At 38.3% G+C, this 26,983-nt stretch overlaps 4 protein-coding genes across 11 annotated transcripts in view; 1 reads left to right on the top strand and 3 right to left on the bottom strand.

The window, feature by feature from the left end:
- Positions 1-2,053, top strand: part of frmd5 (FERM domain containing 5) — an 81,555-nt gene extending 79,502 nt beyond the window's left edge. For all 3 annotated transcript variants that reach the window (XM_031314021.2, XM_031314022.2, XM_031314023.2), the window contains one exon: positions 1-2,053. This exon is cut by the window's left edge and continues 106 nt beyond it. In XM_031314021.2, coding sequence (XP_031169881.1) covers positions 1-481 — 481 coding nt within the window. In that variant the 3' untranslated portion in view covers positions 482-2,053.
- A 2,545-nt stretch (positions 2,054-4,598) lies between these two features.
- On the bottom strand, positions 4,599-10,685 carry wdr76 (WD repeat domain 76). Of its 3 annotated transcripts, XM_031314024.2 has the most exons (15): positions 10,464-10,684; positions 10,062-10,160; positions 9,590-9,679; positions 9,311-9,403; positions 9,027-9,085; positions 8,454-8,556; positions 8,212-8,307; positions 7,650-7,690; positions 7,321-7,474; positions 6,792-6,950; positions 6,542-6,657; positions 5,859-5,960; positions 5,599-5,754; positions 5,452-5,505; positions 4,599-5,331 (listed from the first exon to the last, which is right to left on the bottom strand). In XM_031314024.2, exons 1-15 carry the CDS (start codon positions 10,500-10,502, stop codon positions 5,076-5,078), a joined length of 1,617 nt encoding a protein of 538 aa, XP_031169884.1. In that variant the 5' UTR covers positions 10,503-10,684; the 3' UTR covers positions 4,599-5,075. The 3 variants fall into 3 exon arrangements, with proteins under 3 accessions (XP_031169884.1, XP_035855222.1, XP_031169885.1); XM_035999329.1 differs by lacking the exon at positions 8,212-8,307 and having other exon boundaries at positions 10,464-10,685; XM_031314025.2 differs by lacking the exon at positions 9,590-9,679 and having other exon boundaries at positions 10,464-10,685.
- Positions 10,686-14,307: 3,622 nt separating this feature from the next.
- On the bottom strand, positions 14,308-20,554 carry LOC116060462 (pro-cathepsin H-like). Of its 2 annotated transcripts, XM_031314028.2 has the most exons (13): positions 19,895-20,361; positions 19,525-19,561; positions 19,370-19,401; positions 19,119-19,224; positions 18,904-18,974; positions 18,719-18,823; positions 17,359-17,445; positions 17,037-17,092; positions 16,816-16,897; positions 16,653-16,721; positions 16,212-16,318; positions 15,218-15,346; positions 14,308-15,127 (listed from the first exon to the last, which is right to left on the bottom strand). In XM_031314028.2, exons 3-13 carry the CDS (start codon positions 19,376-19,378, stop codon positions 15,052-15,054), a joined length of 897 nt encoding a protein of 298 aa, XP_031169888.2. In that variant the 5' UTR covers positions 19,379-19,401; positions 19,525-19,561; positions 19,895-20,361; the 3' UTR covers positions 14,308-15,051. The 2 variants fall into 2 exon arrangements, with proteins under 2 accessions (XP_031169888.2, XP_031169887.2); XM_031314027.2 differs by lacking the exons at positions 19,525-19,561; positions 19,895-20,361 and adding an exon at positions 20,423-20,554.
- Positions 20,555-20,664: 110 nt separating this feature from the next.
- Positions 20,665-26,983, bottom strand: part of LOC116060454 (ras-specific guanine nucleotide-releasing factor 1-like) — a 31,232-nt gene continuing 24,913 nt past the window's right edge. For all 3 annotated transcript variants that reach the window (XM_031314014.2, XM_035999326.1, XM_035999327.1), the window contains 8 exons: positions 26,554-26,614; positions 26,313-26,419; positions 26,039-26,123; positions 25,733-25,930; positions 24,267-24,346; positions 24,031-24,148; positions 23,873-23,941; positions 20,665-23,369 (listed from right to left, as the gene is read on the bottom strand). In XM_031314014.2, coding sequence (XP_031169874.1) covers positions 23,277-23,369; positions 23,873-23,941; positions 24,031-24,148; positions 24,267-24,346; positions 25,733-25,930; positions 26,039-26,123; positions 26,313-26,419; positions 26,554-26,614 — 811 coding nt within the window. In that variant the 3' untranslated portion in view covers positions 20,665-23,276. The remainder of the gene's footprint in view (positions 23,370-23,872; positions 23,942-24,030; positions 24,149-24,266; positions 24,347-25,732; positions 25,931-26,038; positions 26,124-26,312; positions 26,420-26,553; positions 26,615-26,983) is intronic.

The raw sequence follows: 26,983 nt of genomic DNA, 5'->3' as shown, positions 1-26,983 counted from the left end.
AAGCACGTCAGCAGTCATCTCAGACGAGGCCTACAGCCCCTCCGACAGCGTGCTGCCCACACCTGTGGCCGAACACGGGATGGAGATGCCTTTGGCTCGTCACCTTAACGGTGCCCCCTGCAGCAACGATGAGAAGGAGTCCGAGGCAGGCACGTCGAAGGATGGCCACGCAGCAGAGTTTTCTTCCGGCAGGAGAGCACTGCGTATTGTCAGGGGCAGGTCATCACCACCGAGTGACGTGGAGGAGCTGAACAAGTTCATCCTGAGCGTGTTGCGTCTGTTCCTGGTTACCATTGGACTGCTGTTCGCCCTGCTGCTGCTCCTCATCATGCTGACAGAGTCAGACCTGGACATTGCCTTCCTGAGAGACATCCGCAAGACACCTGAATTCCAGCAGTTCCACTTTGAATACTTCTGCCCTCTGCGGCGCTGGTTTGCTTGTAAGTTGCGGTGGATGGGAGGTTTCCTCATCAGCAACTGAAGTAGAGATTGAATGACACAACACAGGCTTCTACTGATGAATATGGGACACATACTGTACAACAGAGAGGGTCTTAGGAGGAGAGATGGCAGCCCTATTCCTAATATCAACTCAGCTTTTCCCAAGAACGAGTTCCTGTCACAAGCCACGGACTGTCCCCTGAAGAGCCTTGTTTATTATGTTTGACCATCACTGCGAGCAAAGGAAATCACATTTTACTTTGGAAATTCAGGTCATTTCAAGACATTTTATTTTTACACAAAGCCACAGCATCAGGGTTAAATTCAAACACTGAAAGGGACAAGCAAGTCTGACAGACTTCACTTAGTTTACCACAGATGATAGTTGCCTTTATTTTTGTATTAATTGATATGTTGCAACATTATTGTAAGACAGAATGACCCAATATGTTGGGGTGTGTGTTGTGAAACCTGAGAGTTTGAGTTGAAGTTTTGAAAGAAGATGAGAGCCAGTGTAGCTCATCTAATTTTCATATTTCAAAGCCAACATCAACATTAATGATAAAATGTTATTATGGTCACGGTGATGAGATTTAAAATGGCTGTTTTGAGTTTGAGTTGTACTAGTATCTGTATCTGGGGGTTGGAGGAAGTGCTAAATGGAAAACTAAGCAGCACTTACTGAATGTAGATCAGTCCTCCTGAGTCAAATAATATTTGCAAATATAATTGTTTTCTAAAATGTTTAGCCATATATGGAATTTGCCATGTAGAGCGATATGTGAGTGACAGAAAGATAGTTGGGTCTAGAACCTCAATTATAAGAATAGAAACATTGAGCACACTTTTAGATGATTGACAACTTCTTGACTTCCCTGAATTGTCGTGATGTGGTATACAACCTAACATATGGGCTATTTAATTTAACCAAATGCTGAGAATCAGTTGCAGCAGCTATTTGACCCAGGAGTGATGTGGGTGGTGCTCTGTCAGACGGCTTGAATTATCATTTTATCACAAGTGTGACTTAGTTTGTGGTCAGGCGTCCAGTGTGCTTACGTTCCCATTTTTGTCCAGCCATTAGAACACCAATAAAGTGTTATTGTCCAATTACTATAAATTACAGATAATTGTAAGGATATAAGTAAGTAATGAAGGTGGTAGGTTTACTGATTTTATAAAATAGCAGCCAAATAATTCATATATCTACAATCAACTTCTGTGTGTAAGGAACAGTTGTCACTTTGCAGTAGTTACTTTTACGGTAGTTGAAAAGGTGATGGTACTATGTGAGCTAGCGCTGTAGTGATAGTAAAGTGGTTAGTTCTTTGAGTTCCACACTCTGTAGAACGAGTTTCTCGATGTGCAATACTGTTAATATAAAAAACAAGATCCTATCCATTACCTTTGTAAAGTACAATTTGTGCGATTTTCCCCACAATATACAGTTAAGAGAGCTTGTTTTTGATTCATGTTAAAAGGTCATGTTTGTTTAGCCCTGCTGTGTTCAAATGTATGCATTTATCTGTAAAGACTGAATATTTAAATCATGTTTCCATTTTTGTACAAACTGATTTTTCATTAACACAGATTTCCTCACCGCAACTTTTAATGGACTTAAAGCATTATTATTTTTTTACAGTGGATGTATAGTTTTCAGCTTACCAGGGAGAATAAGATAAGTCATGTTTACGCTCTACTGCAGTCTTCATCATCACACCTACCAAAGAATCCTCTGTTGTCTGATATTTTTGTCAGTTTGCGTCAACAGATGGAAACTAATAGTCTGCTCTCCTTCCTCAGCCTTAGCACGCACGTTATTTCACAGGTTAGCCTGCATTGCATCTTTACAGCCTAGAGCGATCAACGGATTCATTTAAACTACATAGTTTGTGACAGTTAACTATTGGACCTCTCAACAAGCCTACAAGTGGTGGACTAGGGTATATGTTGGTGTAATCATAGACTGATCAGCAGGTTATTTATCATACCTAAAATAAATTGGATGCAATATTTATGCAACAAGAGGAATGGTTAGGACATGGATTAACTGAGGGGTTTAGGAGGCTCCTATAGGCAGTTTGGAAAGTTACTGTATTAATATTAAAATCCACAGGTTAAAAGTTTGAGAGTCATTTGAGAAACCCTGTAGTACCGGGCATCAAATTTAGATTTTATTTTTGTATGGTATTGACATTTTTTAACTTCAGAAATTGGTGAAAGAACCAGAAGTATTATTGATTCAGCATTTTCTTTTAGTTCAGAGTTGGACAAGTTAGACAAAAATATTGAAACTACATATTTATTCTTCATTAAAAAAAAACAACTAATTTTGTGGTTGGTTTTTTAAGACTTAATTACTTATGTGTCTGCTAACTCAGACGATGCTCGCTGGTTTTTGATCGATCGTGTTATAAGACAGGTCACTCGAGGCAGAAAATGTACTTTTTACTTCCTATAATTTGAACTTGTCTCATTTTATGTTGTTTGTCTATGTGTATGAACCTAACAACATAATTTGAGCAATAAATATAACAATATAATGAATTTCAATATCCATAAACAAGCAAATTAATGTTAGCCTGTCTGCTAGGCGTTCAAAATGTCTTTTGAATGGTAAAGGTAAACTCCTGTAGATGTGTGAAGGGAATGGTGCTCACGATTACCCATAGTGGTAGGCAACGCTCCCCTGTAAATCCTGTTTGATTGTTGCCTAATTCTACACTGCTTCCTTGACTTATCTTTAGAGAAACAAAGTACATGCAAGTTTTCTTGTAAACGTACTTGTTGATGAACTGAATACCTGACAGACGCATTTTCACTTAAAGCGTAACTCTCGCCAAAATGCAACCTAGGGTCTTTTTGTGAATGTACCCGAGTCAAACTTTCGTTTAAAAGCATATTTAGGACAGAAACGTCACTTTTAAGATTTACTGTATCTTCGTTTTTCGGTCAAATGGCCTTTTGAATGGGAGTGCTAGGGGCACTTTTATGCTAGCCTCAAAATCGCTATTTTTAAAACACTAAGAAGGCTCGACACAACATGAAACTTTGCTCGAAGTATCACCAGAGGCTCTACACATGAACTCGAGCATTGGGAACATTGTGTACACAGAGTTTACTAAAAAGAAAGGTTTTGAGCAACTCACGTTAGCAGTTGTTGTTTACGCTATGCACCATTTTCCCAGTCAAAAATAGGCGATCTCAGAATGCGAATTAACGGACTCCATAGGAGGAAATGTCATTCTTATATGAGGCTCCTTTTTCAACTACAAGGTCAATATTGTGTTTCACTAACGACAAAACAACGAATTATCCGTGCATTTATAAAGGAACTAAGCTTTTGGAGCTTTCCATCTTTACTCTCCTCCCTCGACTAGTTTTGATTGGCTCGATAGACGGCGACCGGAAGAATAACAGCTACAGTGAGTTGCTCAAACCCTTTTTTAGTAAACTCTGTGTACACAAACAATGTTCTCAATGCTCGAGTTCATGTGTAGAGACCCTGGTCATACTTTGAGCAAAGTTTCATGTTGTGTCGAGCCTTCTTAGTGTTTTAAAAATAGCGATTTTGAGGCTAGCATAAAAGTGCCCCTAGGACTCCGATTCAAAAGGCCATTTGACCGAAAAACGAGAATACGGTAAATCTTAAAAGGGACGCTTCCGTCCTAAATATGCTTTTAAACAAAAGTTTGACTCGGTTATATTCACAAGACCCTAGGTTGCATTTTGGCGAGAGTTACGCTTTAACTCTGAACAGATTTTACCAAAATGAAAGTGGAGCAGTTTGTATCTAACCAATTTTAAAAAAACAGCAGAATTACCATATTCCACTACTTGAATATTTATTTTTGCAATGCAGTTCAATATATTTTTTGTATTGCTAAAATCGGTTTCAAATAACTTGAACGGATGAACACGGATGGCAGTTCCATTCACAGGCAACTCTCGTATTGATTTTACTTAATCATGTAAACAGGAATAAGGTCTCTGATGTGGTCTTACTGTAAGCTTCCTTCCTGTACCATGGCATTGCACATGGAAATGTCTGTAAGCATGTGTCATTTATTACCTCCAAACAAGACTGCTTATTTCCAATCACTGACTTAAGACTGGTGTAATTTATTTATTTATGAATAAATAAATATGAGCTATTATTGACATCTGCCAGCTACACGTTTAATCTTGAATTCAGAGAAGGAAAAAAAAACTGTCAACAGCTTTACCCAAATCAGCACCTTTTGAATTTGTTTAGCACGTCCCTGCTTGAAAATAACATCACAGCACAAACTATTCTTTTGTCATAATGCTGCCATCTAAAGGTGACAATGATACTACCACTGCCGAGATTAATAGCATGCACACTCAAAAGGTTGGCTATCAAAACCTTAAAAAAAATTTTATTTGCTTCAGCAGCCACTAAAAAAACATGGATTAAACAATCAATTTTACAACAGGGAACATATTTTAGAAATGTATACCTTAAGACATTTTGAGTCAAACTAATTACAAATGTGAGAACAGAAAAGCAAGCAGCAGAGATAAAGTCAGAGTGATTCATCTGCTTCCTTACTTGTCCTTCCTACCCAACTGAAGGCAACCAGGGGTCTTGGTCACATACTTCAGCCTTCATCTCAGTCTGAAAAGACATGCAGTTGTCCTGACCCATTGCCGCCCAGCAATGCATTCCTTGTGGGGTGAAGAGCAGTCACGTACAGCTCTGAGGTAACGTTATCACGATCTACGAAGGAGTGCAGGAGTTTGCCACTTTCATGAAACACCTTCACACTGTGAGGCTTTGGCGTGCTCCCCACCACAAAACAGTCTTCCCGTTTGGGGTCCCACACAGCTGATACTTTGATCTTGTAGCTGGCCGTTTGCATTTTGTGTCTGAAAATGAAGAGTGATAAGACAGGTCGCGAGTACGCTCAGGTAACACGTTCTCAAAGAAAAGAAAAGACACAAAAGAACAAGAAAGCACAAAGTCTGGGAAAATATAAGTTTTTGTACTTGATGGATGTCAGCAAGGGAGCTTTCTTAGTCACTGCAGATGTGTCATATATCCTGTCAAAAGAGTTAGGGGTATACATTGAGCTGGAATTGCAAAGTAAACTACAATAAGTATAACAATTATTCAAAGTGCTGAATTGGCTTCACCTTATGTAGCCATCATTACAGGAGGTGAGCACTCTGTTGCCTGTACGAGGGGAGAAATAAGCACTGTGTATGCTTAAAGAGTAACCATGCAGCCGGGAGACAGTCTTGCTTTTCTTCTTCTTCTTCAGGTATCTGCTGTCATAAATATTCACTATCCTGCAGACAAGATCCAAACATTCACTTACTACATTCAAAAAGACAAACTGACAAGGATACAGAAATGTGGATCAAATAATTACAAATCAATACTCAAGCCATACTTGTTTTCTGCAACAGCAAAGTACTGCTTCTGTAAAGGGTGGACGCTAACACAAAGCAGAGAATGCGTGTACTTCAACGAGTGGATGGACTCGTGGGAGTTTCTGCAGAGAAATGAAATACCAGTGTTCATCATTAAATTAAATTGTTTACCCCTACGGTTATTGTTAAGCGTGATCTATACTTCTGCGTTAAATCTACGCCGTATCTACGTACGTGGAGACACCAACCTACGCCGTAGCCTGACACGCAGCCCTCGAAAAATGTAACTACCCGTCGCGGCGACGCACATCGGGGCTTGGTAGCGTTGCATTTCCCCTTACTTATTTCCTGGTTGTCCTTCTCCATGAACAACATGAAATCAAGGAGAGGGTTAGCTTTTCCTGCTACAGATTTCCGACCGTGGTCAGAAAGCCGAGGGGAGACACTTTGTTTCTCTCACTATGACTCTAGAGTCGCTAGTCGCTCCGACAGCTAATCACCGTCCCTCTCTCACTTCTCCCTTGCTCTACCACACACTCCCCCCACACACACACACAAACGCACAAGTATAAACATCAGGCCACTTACGTAGGCTACGGCGAAAGCTCTGCGTGGAGCCTCCGCAGAACCATAAATCACGCTTTAAACACCATGAAAAGAGACAGAAAAGTACTATTCACTATCATCAACAATAATTCTTTACCCTGGGGTGCGCCTATCGACAATGGCAACTTTTCCATTGAAGTGCCCAACCACTAGTGACGTACAGTCATGTGACAAGAAGTCAAATGTCCTGAGTTGCTCTTCACTGTCATACACCTAGAACCATGAACAAACAGATTAACGTCAACTCGTGGAGGGGGCACCGATATGTTTTAAGCTCTTAAAAACTTCTGCATGCAGGCAATATACCTCACAACCTTAAAAATATGATTTTTAGAAAGTATTCTCACGTCATCAAAGACCGCCTTCTGTACATCCATGCAGCGTAGAGATCCGTCACGGCTGAGGCTCAGCAGGTGGGTGGGATGAGCCCTGGAGAACGCTATGCAGGCCACTGCAAGAGCATGGGGCTCAAAGCGTAGTACACCATCATTACCCCAATCACTATCCTGAATATACACATGCAAGAAAAAACAGTGTTTCTTAATGTAGATTTCATCTGATATGAAAGAGTTGTGACTTTTAAAGGGCATTTAAGTGTGTCCACTAACATTAACATGTAGTACGCTAAGGAGTCCTAGGAACCAGTTCTTAAACACCACTGAAATTAGCCTCAATTTCACAGTTGGTGCATTATCTGATGTACCTTCGTTGTAGGTTACTTATGTGTTGACAGTTAACAGTAAGATCTTCTCAGCTAATGTAGCACATAAAGACCTGTTGTTTTGAGCTTGTTTTTGAGCCCACATCCAGCCATCCAGTGGTCACATACAAATTTATAAAATCATTAAGAACAGAGACAACGCAGAGAAAACGGACCAACTTCCAGAGTGCAACGTTACCCAATGTGTTTCCTGTGGCCATTAACAGGCTGCTGGTGCAGGGGTGGAAGGCAGCAGTAACGAGGCGTTTCTTCAACACTTTGGCCACTCTGTTCTCAGTTTTTGTCATGTTCTTAAGGGCTGAGCAGTACCTGCGTAAAGACACCAGTGTAGATTTTTGTCCACCTGTATGAACATTTTCAACAGTTTGGAAACATTTGACTATGAATGCAATAGCCAAAGGAAAACTAATATGCCCTATAGAGGTGGAGCAGTAACTTCTTTAGAAGTTAGGCAAAAGGCTGAATCAAAAAATGTAAATCTTACTCTTTCAGATCAAGCTCAATCTTTCTATCTTCTGTTGAATCCTATAAAAAGAAAATAAATTTTAATATTCATATAGCCGCAATCGGTCAACAGAAGGAAGCAGCTAAATTGTCAAAATCAAAGCTGCAAGCTGCATTGAGTGGGTTTTGGGCTTCACAAAGCCGAGCAGTCACTTCAGCTGGTTTGATTCTATTTAAAAGTGAGTGGGACTAAACACAAACTTGTTTCATCATTACAATGGATGCAGCCTTTCGAGTCCCACCATTTTGCCCCCCTTTATCGGATTTCTATGGAACTTGGTATGTATGTTCAGGTCGGAGTGCAGGATGTCTGCATCAAGTTTAATCGGGATTGTTCAAGATAATTTGAGTCGTCCCCCTCCCCCCCATTGTGAAATGTTTAAATTGATGGCAGCCATGTTTTTGGACTGATCTTGCTCAATAATAGTATAAATGTGTGATAAAGTCTTACCATGGGGGGCAGAATCAATTAAGAAAAAACAAACAAATAGGATGTAATGACAACATGAAACATGGCAATTGCCAAGAAAGGTGAGTCCTACCTCGGAGAAGAGCTCTAGAAGTTGTGAAGGTAGCTTGGCCTCATCTTCCATGTTGACTGGTTTCATGAGCAGAGGGCCAGGAGGCTTCTTGCGTGACTTTAAAGCAAGCAAAATAACTAAATAACATAACAGGCAGGAAATAAAGAAAAGAGCAGCGAGAAACCAAAATGCAAAAGACAGAATAATGGAGTGACATGAAGTGAGGCATGAAATACATTATTAGGTTAGTTGAATGTAGCTACCAATCTATAGAGCTGCCTCTCTCCGGGTTTAGGAGGAAGTGTCAGGCTTTGGAGACGAAGGGATTTGCGAACTGTCACCCCTTTTTCTATAGCAGTCTGTGACCTGCCGCCATAAAAAGTATTGAGTATATATGAGTATTACTGTGACATCAACAAGACACTGGTCTGTCTGACTTTTTGAAAGCCTATACTTAGAGCTAAAGTGATGTCTAGAGGCAACTTGTTTGTCTGACCAACAGTAAAAAAAGAAAAAGAAAAAAGTAATCAATTTCCAGTGGTATGAATTGCAGAAAAGTTTGAAAAAGGTAACAGGATATATTTTTTTTTTTTAATCAATTAACTAATCAATTATATTTTTTTTTAATCAATTAACTAATCAATTAAAAAGGTGGTACTTAGACATCCTACTTTTTGTACACTTAAAAAAGCATGTAAAGTCACACATTTAAAATAATAAACAGCAGCATGACGCCATATATACATACATCACTTATCAATTTTGTCAATTTTTTTTAGAAATTATTGATACGCTCAATTAAGAGCTTAGCAGTAAAACTTGTAGGACGACTGTACCTTATGAGACGCCTCTTCGATGGCTTTGGCCGTGTTACCTGCTTCAACTCCTCAGTTGCCTTTTGACAAGGAAAACAATTAATACCCATACTACCTGTTCCGAGATAGCAGGAGAAATAAATCAAAAGCTAAATATCCTTCTACTGTAGTTGATCATATGGTAAGTCCCTAGTTGATGTAGCTATTCTCAGTTTATTTACATGCGATTCAAATTATACATTTATTGAAAACCAGTGTTGTAATAAATTAAGAGAGATCCACAATGACTCCACTCATCTATCTACCTGGAATAAGTTGATAGAAGACAGAAATGCTTGATTCTGTCTGATGTTCTCCAGACGCTCAAGTTCATATGATGAAAGACCTGCATGTCCACCCTGTGTTACACAAAGATACAGCACTAACATTGTGGAGAAACATTTACATTAGAACCCATGTAGCAGTTGAGAATACTAGAGTCCATTTGACAAACTCTTGTGTACATAGTGCAAACAAATCCACAGACATGTAGTGAATAAAAGCAAAATGTTCATTATAAAATGTGCAGGGTTGGTTATACTTACAGATGTGCATTCCACAGCACTATTTTCAACATCCTTTCTGCTATTCTGGCGTTTTTTATCATTGTGCGTTGTTGTTGTTGTTGCTGTTCTCTATCAATAAAATATGGGCATATTATAAGATACAAAATAAAAATACCTCTTACGCAATGGGGAAAGAAGTTTTCAGATCCTTTACTAAAGTAAATTTACTAGTACCCCACTGTAAAAAAAAAAAAAAATACAAGTTAAAGTCCTGCATTATAAATATTAGTAAAGTAACTAGTAACTTAAGCTGTCAGATTGATGGAGTGGAGTAAAAAGTACAATAATTCCTTCTGAAATGTTGTGGAGTAAAAGTAGAAGGGACATAAAAACAAAAGACTTGGTAAACTACAAGTAGCCTACCTCAAAATTGTACTCAAGTATAGTACTTGAGTAAATGTACTTAGATACAACCCACCACTGTTCTTATGTAATATTCATTGTTTCTAACCTTTTTATTGATGGCTGTAGCTATTTCTGGTGAGTACTGGAAGCGTGTAGGTGTCAGGACGTTTCGTGATGATCGTCGAACTGTCGCCTCGAGATCCACCTAACACAGAGTCATTTCATACAAGGTGTGCATTAACAATAATTACCTGAAAATGATCCGCCACACAACTTTTCCACAGAAGCACACGTTTTAGCGAAACTCACACACTTAACGTTACATCTAAAACATGCTTGCTGGTGTGTAACTTACTAAGTAAAGTTAGCTAGCTAGATAACTAACTAACGTTAAATTGTCTTAACTTAGTTTAGCTCACAAATGTATGTATGTTATTCGGCAGCTAGCTTACACAGATATAATGCTAAATTAAACCAGATTAAAAACGTCAACAAATGATAACTGTACCTGCACAACAGCTTCGCTATTTGTTCGACTTGTCGCCATTTTTAGAGCACTTTCAAGATACTCGTGAATCTTATTTCTTCTACAGAGAGAACTGCAAAAAGGGACAACACTTCACAGCTGATAACTGCATGGATGTATTAAGGGAACTGAATACAGCGTTCAGTTCAGCGGGAAGCCCCGTTCATCCCAATGGGAGTCAATATGGTCCAAGTGCTCAATACAGTCTATGGCCAAAGCGTATAAAGCAATCGGAGCCTGTATATAAGAAGATCGGAGCTCGGATCTTCCGCGTTGTTGACTGGCCCATGACGTCACGACGGACATGCGCACTAGCAACAGTTTGTTTGTGTTGTCGTAGCAACCCCTTATATATATGTCAATGGCAGCCATAGACTGTATATAAGAAATGGTAGCAACATGCTCGTTCATGAGCTTCTCTTTCGTGTCTCTTACAAGTGGCGAACTCATGAACTCGCCGTTTCATTGTATAAAATATTCACTAACGTTAAACATTGTGTTGTCGTTGTTCCTGATCGTTTACATGCTTATCTAAATAAACGATTAATTATTTATTTTTTTATTGACAAAAACAAACAGCAACATACAAAACTCGTAGTGGAAATAGAATATACATGCGTATAAAACAAATGTTGTCAATGTACAAAAAAGTATTAGCTACCTAAGCAGAAAACAACAACAAAAAACAAAAAGGGGAGCTACTTAAAAATACACATGTCAAAGGCAAAAAGGCTAGAGAAAATAAAATTAACATTTAGAGCGGCACACAAGGGGAGATTAATCAAAACAGTAGTTTCCTAGATATGTCACTACACATTTTTAGAAGATGTGATCTTTTTCAGTGAGGAAAAAAACAATTTAACATAATTTATAAACCAAACAAAGGAAGGCTTAGAACATCTCCACTTACTGCAATGAATATGATATTTACCCATAAGAATAACCATATTGACTAAATCTGATACGGATGAATCTATATTATCCATATAAAAGAGAATGTGTGGCAAGGTGAGAGTAGGGATATTATCAATCTTAAGTGACAGCCAATTATGTAGCTCGGACCAGAAGCTGTTGGACACAGGGCAAAAAAAAGAACATGTGTTCCAGAGTCTCATCAGCCACAAATTTGAATCTTTTTCTAAGAAAGTCAGCGACTGGATATATCTTATAAATTATTTTAAAGTGAGTCTCTTTGACTTTTGGGGAAAATGGGCCATTTAATGAATTTAAAATGTGTTTTTTCTATGGACAATGCAACCACATTTCTCTGTTATCAAAAAACAATTTAGATTTCAAAGCATCATTCGTATATTTATTATTACATTTATTGTCAACTAAAGTACAACCATTAATAACTAAATTTTGGTAAAGTTGGTAAGGGTCTTATTCTTGCCTATAACAATGTGCTTTGTAAATTAACTGTAATAATGGTACAGGTATTGCTTTACAGATCTTATTGTATTCTCTGTATGTACAATTTCAATTATATTTGTCTAAGAAAGCTTTATGCTCCAAAAAGTTACCATTATCATCTATAACATCATTCACAAACACAATGCCCCTTTCATACCAATCATACCTGAACAATGATTTCCTATTGATTATAATGACCCTATTGTTCCATAAGGTGGATCCATGTGGCGAAAAGTTATGGGTGAATATAATTTTCCAATATTGGAGAATTTGTTTGTGGAAGTTTGATAACTTAACAAGAATTTTGGTCACCTCAAAATCACATTGCAAAAGAAAATCAAGCCCTCCTACTTCTTTAAATAGATGTCTGCTAGGTATGTGAAACCACATATAATCTGGTTGTGATAGAAGTTTTTCAACCAGTTAATCTTAAAGGTCCTAAACATTGATTCAAAGTCCAAGGCTTTGATACCACCCATATCATAGGCTACTCTTTAACGAGCTGTGATTTCTTAATATAATGGGTTTTGTTTTTCCACAGGAATTGGAAAATAATTGAGTTGGCTTTCTTAACATTACCGGAAGAAACATACAGGGAGTGACATGGATAAATTACTTTGGAAATAGCTTCTGTTTTAGATAGAGTAACTCTACCAAAGATAATGAGTTCTCTGGTAAGGCAGCGACTCAAAGATTTCTTCATATCTATTAAACGGTTAGACAAATCTTCCCTTCTGATAGCATTTTTAGATAAAACTATTCCTAGATATTTCACTTCAGATTTAACCTCAATTGAAGAGATGATGGAATCCGTTGATGAGTGAAAGGGAAGTAGCTCACATTTTTTTTATATTAAAGGTTAATCCTGAAGCTTTAGAGAAAATCGAGACTGAATCAAGGGCAACATCAACCATGAGTTTATTCCTTAAAAGGATTGCTGTCTCATCTGCAAATTGAATAATTTTAAATTCCTTATCAAATATTGAGATCCCATGCAAATCGGGATTGTGATTAATGAGCATGATAAGTGATTGGGTGGCTAGAATAAACAGTTTGGGAGAAATCGGGCACACTTGTCTAATACCGCGGAGCACCTCAAAACTAGGAGTTATACCAGGATTCAGGGACACAGAACTATATATGTCAGTAAAACATCTTAATTATTTTACAAAACCCAAAAAAATCTAAGACTTCAAATAAAAAGGCATGTTCAACAGTATCAAATGCCTTATAGAAATTGAGAAATAAAATAAAGGCATCAGTATCAATGAGGTCTCAATAGTCAAGCATGTCTAGTAGCAATCTGGTATGATTATGTATATTTCTACCCCTCATGAAAGCTGATTGACACTCATCAATAATATGTGATAATCCCTAATTCAGACAATTAGCATAGACAAGTTCCAGCAATTTATAATCATTACATAACAAGGTCATTGGTCTCCAATTATCCAACAAATGATTATCTTTGTTAGGTTTGGGAATTAGAGTGATGAGACCATGTTTCATAGTGGGAGAAAGATTACCTTTTGAGATACATTCTAAATAGGCATTATAGAGCATTTCCCTGATATCACTCCAAAAGAAAGATAAACACCCCACGGTTATCCCATCTATTCCAGGTGATTTCCCCTTAGACATCAGTTGAACTACTAAGTCTAACTCCTCAATTCTTAGCTCATCTTCCATAAGTTGTTTAAAGTTATCATCCATTGTCTTTTTAAACCCCTGAATCTTATCTAAGAAAAAACATCAATCTTCTTTAGAAAAAATGGATTTATACAAATTACTATAAAAAAAGCTTTGATGTTTTCGTTTACTTCTTCTTGATTTACAACAATAATATCATTGATATTTAACTTCTGAATTTTTTTCTTCGTCTGTCTTTGTTTTTCCAGATAAAAAAAATAACAAGAGTTTTTTTATCCCCTTCTTCAATCCAACGATTATCTATATACAGTCTATGGATAGGTCCCATTGGCCGGAAGTAGAAGGCGTGACTTCAGCTCTCTATTAGAAGCACTTTTCCGGTGATGGCTGAGCGTTACTGCCATAGACTCTGGTAGCTGTGCCAAGAGAGCAATGGGATCTGTTGGTCCATTTCTTTTACGGTCTATGCTTCTTTCACTCACAAAGAATCACTGGTAATGTCCCCACCTTTTGGCAGATGTGGGCAATAGCAGAAAGGAAGACAAAATACCGTCACTAATAACTATAATTCTGGTTAACTTATGCATGAAAAACATGCCCACAAGTAACGTTTGAACATTTAACAATTGACTGACACGCACTGTTATTTTGTTCCATGCTGATTTAAAAGAGAAAACAATCTTCTTAGCAAACAAACACACCTGTGCACACAGAAAAAGTCCGTCAGCAATAAAGACAATAATATAATGAAAGACCCATAAGTGTGAGGGAAACATTGTTTATTAACAAAACATGTTCAAATGAAAACAAACTTTACTTAACAAATGACTAGACATCAGAGCTTACTCCTCAATGGGCCTTTTGTGCATGACTAAAGTTTCATAATCGGAGCAGGTCAGAGGAGATAAAGAACTGTTTGAAGCCATAAAGAGGCCACTCACTGACAAATTAAGTAAACGACCCATGCATGATCTGCCATAACATGATCTCATTGGTCTGAAGAGATATCTATTACTCAGTATAGCACTATGCATGTCACATCATGTTACCATTGGTAAGGCGGCTGCTTGTCCTATGTTTTTCCAATGCTGTTACTTAAAAGGTACTGCATGGTACAAGCCTCTGTACAGGCATAGGCTACATATGATTAAATACATTTTCTTTGTGTGGTCATTAACAGCAGTAATTGTCTCAACAACCACATTATGAAACCAAAGAGCAATACATAACAATTTCCACTAAAACAAGGCAGCCATAGTTACATCAATATAAAAAGAAATGCACCACACAGTAATGTTGAGAGTGTGATGCACAAAGATTAAATTTTTTTAACAGTTTAAAATTTCAGATAGTATTGTACATATTGATGAGAAATCAAACCTCTACATAAAACACTTCAGGGAACATGGAAGGGCCAACTTCCCATCGAGTTCACTCCATGTATGTTGTCACTGGGTGACATTTTACTGTGTTTTATCAGTCGTCCACTTTGTTGCCATGTTACTCCTCAAATTAAAAGTAGAGGGTAGGAAGAGCACGCAGCCAGTCCGCACATGTTTTTCCCTCGCTCGATCAAAAAATATCTGATGGAATAAAAAAGAAATGTGTCCATGATCACTGGAAGCTGTAACAAGTCATCACACTAAAAACGCATGCACACAGACTATATTTACCCATCCATTCCCCAGGCTGTGCCCCAAGAGTTCTTCACAATCCAATATGGCATGCCGCTCTCCTCAACGCCGTAACCCACAGCCAGGACTGCATGATTCACCTTGTCTGCTGTGTTCTTACACTGAGTGCTAAACAGACAACACTGATGCTTTTAGATCGATGAGTACATTTGTTTTGTAGATTGATTGGGCAGCTGTCCTCTGTAGAAGAAAATTAATTACCTAAACATTTTTAGTCTCATTTTGTCCTGATACCCTCTTTCCTGTTCACTGCTTAAGTTATTATTATTTTCTCTATTCAACAAACTTTAAGTGTCTGCACACAACCTGCCTATGTAAAGATGTGTTTTTAGGAATTTCTTGTATATTTTGCCTGATCAAGACGATGAAACAGAGAAACACAAGCTAACACCAGCACATTTATGATAGAGAGGACAGAAAGTTCAGTAAAGTGAATTACAAGCACTCATAACTGTAAGCACCATAACAAATGAGCCATGAGCCATCAGACCATCAAAGTGGCCAATGTATGAATAGCTCCATGTTATGGGCAGGCCTGTTCCAAGGCCAGCAAGCTGTGTGATGAAAGGCTTGGCAGCAGAGTACTTTTATTCTGGTCAATACACTGGTCTAACACCAATGTAAATAGCAAAAAGCAAATAGATAGGCAAAGTGTTACGACAACACTAAATCCAACAAAAGCCTAAAACAAGTGTTGTGCTCTAATGTGATGCAAGCAGATTTCTGTCACATCCTGCCAACAGCCATTAACTATGATTTTGCAGATTTCACTTGTACGGTAGCCTCATTAGTTCCTTAATCCTCTTTCCTATTTAATAACTTCTGTGCTGGTGGATTACTAGACAAAATCGCACTATTGTAGTATAAATATTTCCAAAGTGCAAAGTGGACAGAAACAACATGGCCACACACTCCTCTGAATATTTCTAACCTAACCTACATGAGTGCTTGTTGACTTATGTCCTTCGCTCACCTTGTGTAAACGCCTTCTCTGTAGTGCATAAAATCAGCCGTGACTTGAAAGCCGAAAGACACAGGGTTGAGCCGGGCCACAGCATCAACCATGGCCTTTTCATCATACTGTGGATGGACAAACGTACAGAGATTTGAATACATAAACGAAAAGCAAATATTGTTAGGAGGTAACGCTATTATAGTATGAATCAAATGTTGGCAATCCAGTGTAACAGACTGTAACTGTAAGTATTCACAACAGTGACACAATGTCCCACAATGATAAGAAACTCATTTGCCTATACCATAATAGCTGCTTTTGTCTTTTCCTCTTATCGAGTTACCAACAAAGACATTGTTAACTGTACCCAATTTGTGACATTGTGGCCCAGCAGTCATTTAAGGACACAATTTCTTGCAGAATGTCACTTCACATGTATACATGCACATGTTTACTCACACTTGTTATGTTGACAACATCCAGGACAAAAGCAGCTGCAAGTGCAGGCTCAAAATGGCAACTGTCATCCTAAAACAGAAAGGAAAAAAATAATACACTGAGAATGTATTTTAAATATTGGAAAAAAAAAATACACTGGGACATTACTCCAGAAAAGTCATACATGGCCTTTGTAGGGATAGTCCTCCTCTGTCATAAGACCCTTGTTGTATTTGATGTACTCAAATGCCTGGCTGGGGAGTCCACTGAAACAAACCAGACAGTATTTAATAGGTTGAAGCCTTAAACACAAGTATTTTTGTTATTAGTGTAACTCATAATGTCTCATATGTTATAGCTATAACTACAACAACTAACAACTAATGACAAATCAGTGTTACTTACCCCATGCATCCATGATTGTTGAAGTCTTTGGCACAGTCAATCAGCTGCTGCTCAGACTGATACAAAAAGCAAATTGCTTTAAGCTTTTATACAGAGCAATACTACTGTACTATAGTTAATACTACATTTAAAACTGACACACCACTAAGATCATACTGTAAAACAGAGATTTCCACTGCGAGTACATCTTCTAAATTATCCTAATAAGAAAGCACACCCCTTCAAATCTCTCAGCACAGATATAACCTGAAGTGCCACACGTGAGATCTATTAGATGAATGAGTTGAGTATTACTAAATAATAACAGTCAGACAGATCTCACCAGAGGTATTAGCTTCCCGGTAGCGATAGCATTCACTGACTCCAAACAGCCAGTAGTAGAGAAGGTCCAACAGCTTCCACAGTGACCCTAAAGACGCAAACACAATATAACTCAAACAACTGGTAATTCACTTATCTGTCAAAGAAGCGTTATTATGGAACCCACGCAACTTCGAGGCAAGACCCGCCCTTCAATAGCATTCACACACTAATATTGGCCACACGTCCATGCTTACACAAGGTAACGTAACCCGATTTGATCAGGTCCTATCCCCTGACCAATTGGCTATCCTAACCTTAACCACTCGAGGTCAGTGCCTAACCCCAACCAATTGAGCTGCTTGGTAGGGCGGGACTTGCATAGAAGTTACGTGGGATCCATAATAACGCGTCAAAGAAGCACTCCACTCATTTTTTACATGAGGTCGATTGCTTGTGAAATAAGTTAAATAAAGTCTTCTGTATCTCTGGCAGAGTCATAGAAAATTACCGGTTTTCTCTGCTGTCTTTGTCACATTATTATCAAATTAGTCAAGCCACATAAATGAATAATGTAACTATATGTTTGATTGATGTACTGTACTTGTAAATGCAACATTAGTTGCTGTTTTCAGTGCTCATATTTACATCAAAGTAGTTTAAAGTGGAAATAATGAGTGTTCTTGTCCTGTGCAATACAGCCATGGCTGATGATGAAGTCTTTCTGGCAAAAACACTGTCACACGGATCTAAGAGTTTTGAAGTGCCTTACTCCAGGTACCTTCCGGTGGCGATGCTCTGCTGCGACCCGGGCCGTGCTGCTGCTACATTTTTACGTTACTCAAGTTGTATTTGTTTATACTGATCTTTAGTACTGTAGCTTAGAGTTCTACTGTTCCTAACAACTATTTGTTCGTCTGCAAACAACCGCGGTAGCAATCTGTACTTATGGCGACTCTTGCACAAGTTTTTCTCCTGTCGCTGATTGCTCTGGCATGCCCCCTAGCATGCCAAACACTTGGGGACGACGTAGCCTTCCAGCTATGAATCTCCTACACCAGAGAGGCACTGCTGTTACTCAGGCCACCCCACTCTGCTGGATTTATCTCCACCATAGACCTGCAAGAAGCAGTGAAACCTCAACCTGAACAGCATAGGCACAAGCGGAGAAGAGGCAGGCGAGGAGGGGTAGGCAGCACATACGATAGGATACACTTTATTGCCCTGTATGTGCTGAAACTCAGTTCTATTTCCCACTATAAATTAGAAGGAAAATTAATGCATATCCTTGGATTAACGTCCTTTACCAAATTCTTGTCATCCTGGTTCTCCCTCTAGATTGTGGTTGTATTTTGTGGCAGTTCAGCACCATAATTGGATACCTGGTTTTTCACGGGAGTCACAACGTTGTCCTTCATCCTCCAGTCTACAAACTCAGGATAAGGACCAGCCCTGTTGACATGACCCCCTGTAGTAGCTGAGCAGTTCTACAAGAGACCAGAATCAAAAGATTGCAATCAAAAACGTATATATGTATGAAAGCAGTATTTTATTATGTGTATCATACCTGAGGCTCTGTCAAGAGGAATAATTTCCTGAATTCCTCAAATGTCATGTCTGAGAACTGATTCAGTCCCACTAGATTTAAAAATGAACAATGCTGTAAGGACATACATGCCTTTCATAACCTTATGAAATATTTCATTTTTTAAAAGAGAGCTGACTGCACCCACTGTGGTGATAATCTATACATAATGTGTTATGAGACAGATTGTACTGTACTTGTGAATGAGTGATTCCCAGCATTATGATGATCAATTTCCCTCCTATTCTCAGTGAAAATGTGGAGCCGGTGGTAATACTCCTCAGTGTCATAAACCTTGTTGTGCTGCATGTGAAAAAGAGAAGTGTAAGAGCTTATAGCTACACAGGAAATAATTTAGGTTTTTAAAAGCTTGTTATCAAAGCATTTAAGATAAAAAATATCATAAGTGACTGTGAAGTATACAGTAACTTTGTTATTATGATCATACCTGTGACATCCACTGTTTGAATCCATATTCCTCTGATAGGACACAGAATAAAGCCGTTGACGTTAATAAAGCAGCCTAATAATTAACACTTCAAACTATTAAATTCAGTCCTGCACCCATTTATGAGGGAAATGTAACTTAGTACAATCACTCACAAATTGAAGGTAGGCCTACATGTGCTGAATGTCATGCCTCTACCTAGGGCTGCTCGACTATGGGAAAAAATATAATCACGATTATTTAACACGATTACTCGTTGACTTCTGGAAAGAGCAATTATTGAACTTAAAAAACAAATCAGTAACAAATAAATCAACAGTAAAAAAAACATACAACTGTGAACTTTGTCTTAAGACTTTTCCTATTGAAACTTTATTTTTTCATTCAGAACACAAGAGAAAATAAGAGTTTACTTGCAAAACGTAATGAGCTAAATAATTGCTTTTCTCGATTTATTCTGTTTTTGTGATCATTGGGAGCCAAAATCATAATCACGATTAAATTCCGATTAATTCACAGCCCTACTTCTACCTGTACAGTACTACACTCAGAGGGGATTTGTAATTTTTAATCCACTGCATTTATATGACAGCTGTAGTGACTATAGCCTAGTTTACATATTAAGATTTTGCATAGAAAACATTTATGGTCTTGTAAAAAATAATGCATTGTTATAGATTAAACTACCAAATAGTATATTAAATAGTTGAAATTAGCTCCACATCGAACAACTAACAGTAACATGATAGTAAACGTATGCATCAGTAATAATCCCATAATAACAGGGGCCATTTTCTCCATATGAGTACTTTTACTTTTATATTGCAGTTGCTACTTTTAAGGAACTGAGTTCTTTCAGAATTGTAAATGATAGAAACAAAATCAAAGTCTTAGCTATTAACCTTTCTGGCAACTATTTGGAGGTGCATTCGGTGTCAATGCCTATGAGTTAGCGTCAACGAAATATTAGTGTAAGCGACAGCATTTAACAGTTTGCAACAAACAAAAAATAAACGAATAAAAAAACGTTCAACTTCGTGACAGTTTCCTTACCTTTGGGCAAATGTAACGGTGTTAAATGAACTAAACTAAAAACGGTGCTGATGAACCAAACTACACCGAGCGCCATACTTGCTCCGGACTCCAACCAGCTGTGAGAGCGTCACATGATTCGGCTTCTTTTTATACCCCCCCCCCCCCACACACACACACACACCCTTTTTTTTCTTCTTTTTTTTGGTTCCTCTACATCTCCCCCCATTGTAAAACAAACGTGGCAGCCGTGGAGACACTTCTCCCCCTGAGAAAGAATAGATTTATTAACAAGAGGTAATCAGGAAAGAATACACTTTTATACAAAACTGGAAATACTACTCAAGCTGTTGAAATAGACTGAAAGATAATCCTCATACCACTGGGTATTGCTCACTGCAAACATTTGATGTGCCTGTTAAGAGGGTAAAGATTCATGTGCAAGGGTGGGGTTTAAATACAGTTCACATACTGTTCTAGATATAGATTTAATTTGAACACGTGAAAGTGGTACATGCGTGCCACTTAAGCTTTAGGTGTTTTTTTATACAAAGCCTGTAAAAAATACCTATAAATATTTTAAGAATAAGCACAATATTACTACTGTATAGGTCCTGCTAACACATTGGAGTAGACAGGATACAGAATGTGTTACACTTATAAGTTGTTTTCAACATTTGCTTTAAAGTATTATACACAGAATTTATTACAGAGTTGAACAATCATAAGGATAACACATTTCGAGGGATATGTTTTTAACACATTGCACGTTAGGAAATGCATCAGACTGCCTGTACACAATATTGTACACAGCAAATATTTCTGCTTCATTGGCAAATCGTAGAACAAAATAGTTTACATACTTTTGTGGTATATAATCCATTTCATGATTAAGGCAAAACCATAATGCACTGGCCAAAGAGGATTAACCATACAAACTATGCTCTTACTGTCTGAGTGAAGCTGGGAATTTAACTTCATGAAGTGGCGCAATATTGGTTACATCTGCTACATACACTGCCCGTCGCTTATACTGTACATCATTTTGCCCACCAGGGGAATAAGGTGATAAGAAGCAAAGCATAAAAACCCATCTCTCCAAACTGAAAACATGTTTCCCAGTTCAATCGGAAATGAGCAGGTAATGTTGTTTCAGTTTGACTCCCAACACTTCCAAGTGTCTTTCTCATTCAGTGGCTACATAAAACATCAGAGCACATGATTTAACTTTAGCCACCACAGCAGTTCCACTTTTTACCCCATTTATTTCTCTGAAAGGAAAGTTTTAAAAAGTTCAAAACCTTAATGTTTTTGGTAATCACATCCCATTCCACATTCAATAATTAGCAGTATTTACTTTTAGTGGTGGAGTCATTTCTGCGCTGGATTCAAATCAACCAGGACTGAAATCTTAAATCTTAATACACAACTTTGAATTAACGATCATGCAGCTAGTAGATTAGCAGATATTTGTATTACTTTTAACTTTGAATATCTACACTTGAGGACAAATAGGCTAAATACTGGCTGCTATACTAATCAGGCAGAATGCTTGTATGGGGACAACTGAGCTTATGTGCAGTTTTCTCTTTGACTTTGACATCTGTGCAGAAAAGTGGGAGTTGATCATCATGTGTCAAATGTGACCCCCATTTTCCATGAATGAGAGCTTTTTATGTACTGCACGTTCCCAATAGGATATGACTAAATAGCTTGTCTGTATGCACTCTCATGTGTGTATTCTGTTTGAAAATAACTATCATAAAATGGTATTTAAGACGATAAATAACATATAAATACTCTGTAACTATATAAATAAAACCTCTCTGGGCTTCTACTCATTCTCTAATAACGATTATACAGAACGAGTCCATTGGGGACCACATACTAGAAGGGCACAGCCTACTGTGTCTAATACAAATAATAGTATGTACATTATGATATATTGTTTCTGTACACTCCACAGCAACGGCTGCATCACCGCCTGGTATGGCAGTTGCACCGCCCTCTACAGAGCTCTACAGAGGATGGTGAAACTGCTCAGCTCATCACCAGGACGGCGCTGCCATCCATGGAGCACCTCTACACTCAGCGGTGCAGAAAGAAAGCCAAAAGGATTGTCAGGGACCCCAACCACCCCAGGGGTTGCCGTTCTGCGGACGGTATCGCAGCATGCGCTGGTGCACCACCAGGCTCAGGGACAGCTTCATCCCACAGGCCATAAGACTGCTGAACTGTTGAGCTCATCAGTATCGTTACCTATATATAATTTTCACTTCCTGTTTTACACAGTCCTGTTTACATCTCTGTATATATATATATATACAGTATATATATATATTCATTATTTCTCATTATGCATACATATTTACTAGATCCTTGTTTAGTTTATTCATGTTGCAATTACTGTCTACTACAAATTTATATTATTTTATTTTATATACTTTATATGTATCCCTATGATGTATGCAGTATTTTATGTATTAGATTGCCAATTTGTACTTGGGTGATTTTCTTTTTTGGAGGGGCTTTTTTTATAAGATAGTGAAGTGTATAGACAGGAAAGGTGGGGGAGAGATGGGGGATGACACGCAGCAAAGGGCCTTTGGTCGGATTCAAACCCGGGCCGCTACAGGTCACCCCTCTTTTTATATATATTTAATGAGCATTGTTGGTCGGAGCCTGAGATCCAAGATTTTCATTGCCAACAACTGCTTCTCTGGAACTGTAATAAATAATGCAATAAATAACTTGAAACTTGATCAATATGAGGTTTGATTTGATTGAGAGAGAGAGAGAGAGAGAGAGATAAATAGATAGATAGAGAGAGAGAGAGAGAGAGAGAGAGAGAGAGAGAGAGAGAGAGAGATCCTCTTCATGATGAAGTTTTGGGCTCGATTCTTAGAGATGCGTCGTAAAGGCTCTCCTCATCCAGGGCTGAACTGCTGTCCAGCAAGTACTTTGCAACCTAAAGCAATAGTGAACATAGACAAAACTCAAAATGAGTGTCCCAAGATGCCATATATATCTGAAACAAACTGAAATGTAAGCTGTATACTCAAAAACAGAAAATAAAAAAAATAAAAAATTCCCATTAAGCAAATATACAATTCTGTTGTCTTTATCACTGTCAGATCGTCACAGGCAATCACTGACTAGCAATCAAAAATACACATTATTCCCAGTAGCTTGTGGATCATACATTTTAACCTTGCCTCCTACATGCCGCCACTTTATTCTGGTTAAATAGAAAAAGATACAATAAATTTGTTGATTTTTACAATTTAATTGGCCAATTTTGAGTACCGTTAAGGGAAATACCTTTTATTGAACAATACAGACTTATATCAATAGGAAGACTAAAATGACTTTGCAAAAATAGTAAAGTAATACCTCCAAACATGTCATCAAAGTCCTGAAAAAAAGTATAAAATATACAATACAACAATACCGACAAAAAGATAACCTCACCTTTGGTTGATAATCAATCTTGTAAGCCGTTTGCTGAAATTGCCGTATTTCTCTTATAATGTGAGATATCTGGAGACAAATGAAATTAAAACAATATAAGACAGAAACAATATTAAAGTGCATGTTATTGTGTGTACTTCAGTACACTGGTATCCTACCATTCTCATCTTGGAGAAGTTGACCAGGTTGTCCTCGGTGTAGTTAGGTGTTCCCTCCTCGATGAAGGCCAGGTCAGTCAGGTACATTCCCAGGTAGGGAACACAGGGAGGGTCACAGCTGAGGACGAGACACGTGACAGATATAGAGTTATAGTACGCAAATGTAAAGAGGAATATATAAAACTTCTCCACCACAATGTGTGAGCACAGGAAAGTAAAACGCTCTAAATACTTACTTCTTCAGAGCTTCTCTCAAGTTTTTGAAACGCCCCTCTGATGACACCAGCTTCTGTAACTTGTCGATCACAGTCTTTGTCTAGAAGATGGAAAAGCAAAACTGTTATCACCAGCAGTCAAAAATTTAATGGAAATCGTCTGAATCTTTATTAATTATTTTATTAATTATTATTAAGTTTTATGAACTGAGGACGATTCTATTCAAAATTACAAATATGAGCCTCCCTAAGAGGAAGTTGTCTTCCCTTCATTTTGTTTCATTTACTAAATTCCCTGTTTAATTTTTTTTAATACAATTAAAGTTATTTAAAAAAAATTTAAGTTTGAATTGTTCACTATGGCTGGAGGAAAAAAGCTAAGGTATAATTTGCCATTTGGAGAATTGAGTAGATTGATACTATTTTCATATGTGTACGCTAAATGTGAAGCCAGAGCCAGGGAAAACTTATCCTAGCATAAAGACTGGAAACAGCTAGCCAGGCTCTGTCCAGCACCTCTAAAGCTTAATCATTAACCAGTTATATCTGGTATGTTTAACCCGTCCAAAAAGCAACGCTTAAAAACGGCAAGTTGGGATTTTACGGGGAGTTGTGTGATGGAACGATTTCTGGGAGCAGTAACTTCCTGAAGTCTTCGCTGGTTGCTTGGCAACCTCACAGTGGCAACAAAACTCCAGGAAGTTACTGCCAGAAAGCATTATATTCTTCAGGGCTTAATTTGAGCCGGAACACGCCGGAACATGTTCCGGCACCTCCGATGTTGGATCCGGAACCTTTTTTATTGGATCTGGCACCTCCTGTGTCACCATGAAAAATGAATCGCCTAAATGAAAAAAATAAATGACTGTTTGTGTAGTGTTCAATGTTGTTATCTGTCTTGTCAGTCTTTATTCCCCATTGAAGTTCCACAAAAATCTTGTGTTTGCATTTTCAATGCGTTTTGAGGTGAATTTTCTGGGTAAGACAGAGGGAGGGTGGGGAGGCACTTCAACAGCGCGGTGCTGCACTTCAAGTGACACAGGCGCTTGTGCTGGTTGAGATTGCTGTTAATTCATTTCACTCAGGGGAAAAATGTCAAAAAGACAACAAAGTTTGCTTAACTTTTTCAAATACGCTGGCCAGTCGGATCCCAAACAAGCAAAAACCGTTTCTGCCAATCAGGAATGTGGAGACCACGGTGGGTGTTTTGGTTAATTTAATAGTCCGATGGATAATTGCTGCTTGTGAAAACGATTGTTGCAGTGTATTTATTTATTTTTTTTACATTTCGCACCGATGCAGTCCATGTTCTGAAATAAAAATAAACATTGCCCTGATGTACACACAGCGTTGTTTAGGTTTTTTTAGTCAGAGAAGCTACGTAGGCAGTGTAATTTGTTTTTTGTTCCGTTACCTCCAACTATAACCTGAAAGTGTTGCACCCAGTTAACTTCACGTTGGAAGAAAATGTCAGAAATGTCTGATACCTGCTTAGAAACTTTAAGCCAGGTCTTCTTGAGGCGGAAGACAGAGCTGCGGTTGAGAGAGGATGTGATCTCCAGCATGGCGTTGTAGTTGTGGAGGCAGCGACAGATGTCAGCCACTGCCACCCATTTTTCAATCACCCCCACTCGCAGGTTGACATCGTCACACTGCAGGATCTCTGTGGCGATCCTGTTGCTGATCTGACAAAAAAAAGAGAAAAATACGTAGATAGATAGATACATTCTATATCTATCTATCTATAATACACATTTATCTTTTTTAATCACAATACCAGACTAAACACATACATCGTTGAAATGCTTGGTTGTTTTCATAATGTAGGGAGTTCTCTCATTCTTGTCATTCTTCATCCAGCCTTGACCAAAGAACTCCCTGCAGAAAAAAATATTTTTTTCAAATAATCAACAATGGAAAAACACACCAAAATGCACTATGTGTGCTTCCCTTCACCCTCCCACTCAGCCTTAGATCATTTTTATTGTATAGACCAAGTGCCTGTGTTTGTGCGTTTGTGTGTGCATGCACGTACACATGTAGGCTACTGTATGTGTGTGTACTCACTCGTATGGGATGACTTTGAAGACCAGGTGGTCGAGCAGTGTGAGTTGCTCAGCTATCTCCAGGGCAGAGTGGCTCTCAAACGGCTCAGTCTTACAGTCCTCCATGGCCTGACGCAAAGACACATGCAGTGAAAAGCATTATCACAACTAAAGCACAAATCATTTCAACAGGACGCATGGTCATTTCAAGAAGTAACAGGGTTTATTTTATACTGAAAGGGCTTTTGTAATCTTTCTCTCACCATCTGCGTGATCTCTTCCAGCGTGACCTGGTTGTCTCCAGGGTCCTCCTGAGTGAGAGTCCTACATGCAAAAAGAGAAAAGTTTCATTATTTGACAGTTTTGTCGACAATTGCCATTACCTGAGTAGACATAAATAGATTTGACCTGTCCAAAAGTGCCCAACTTTTAACTGGTTACAAGCACTTTTGGCTTCAGCTCCTCAGGTTGATACTATTTAGTATCAATAGGGCATGCTGACAGGTTGGTTGGATCGCACACCATACTGGCGTTTCACTCTAGTTTTGCCATGCTGTACCAATGTAAAAGCCTGTTCTGTCTTTCCTGGAGGAACAGAAAATACTTAATGGATATTCAGAAACTGCTGCACAGAAGAAAAGAGGAAATGTTTCTATAGTTTCTGTAGGTCCACTGTCAGTGTCCACGTACATT

Source organism: Sander lucioperca, chromosome 3, assembly GCF_008315115.2.
Source record: "Sander lucioperca isolate FBNREF2018 chromosome 3, SLUC_FBN_1.2, whole genome shotgun sequence".
NCBI classification, from domain to species: Eukaryota; Metazoa; Chordata; class Actinopteri; order Perciformes; family Percidae; genus Sander; species Sander lucioperca.
This window is presented reverse-complemented; position numbering and strand designations above follow the sequence as displayed.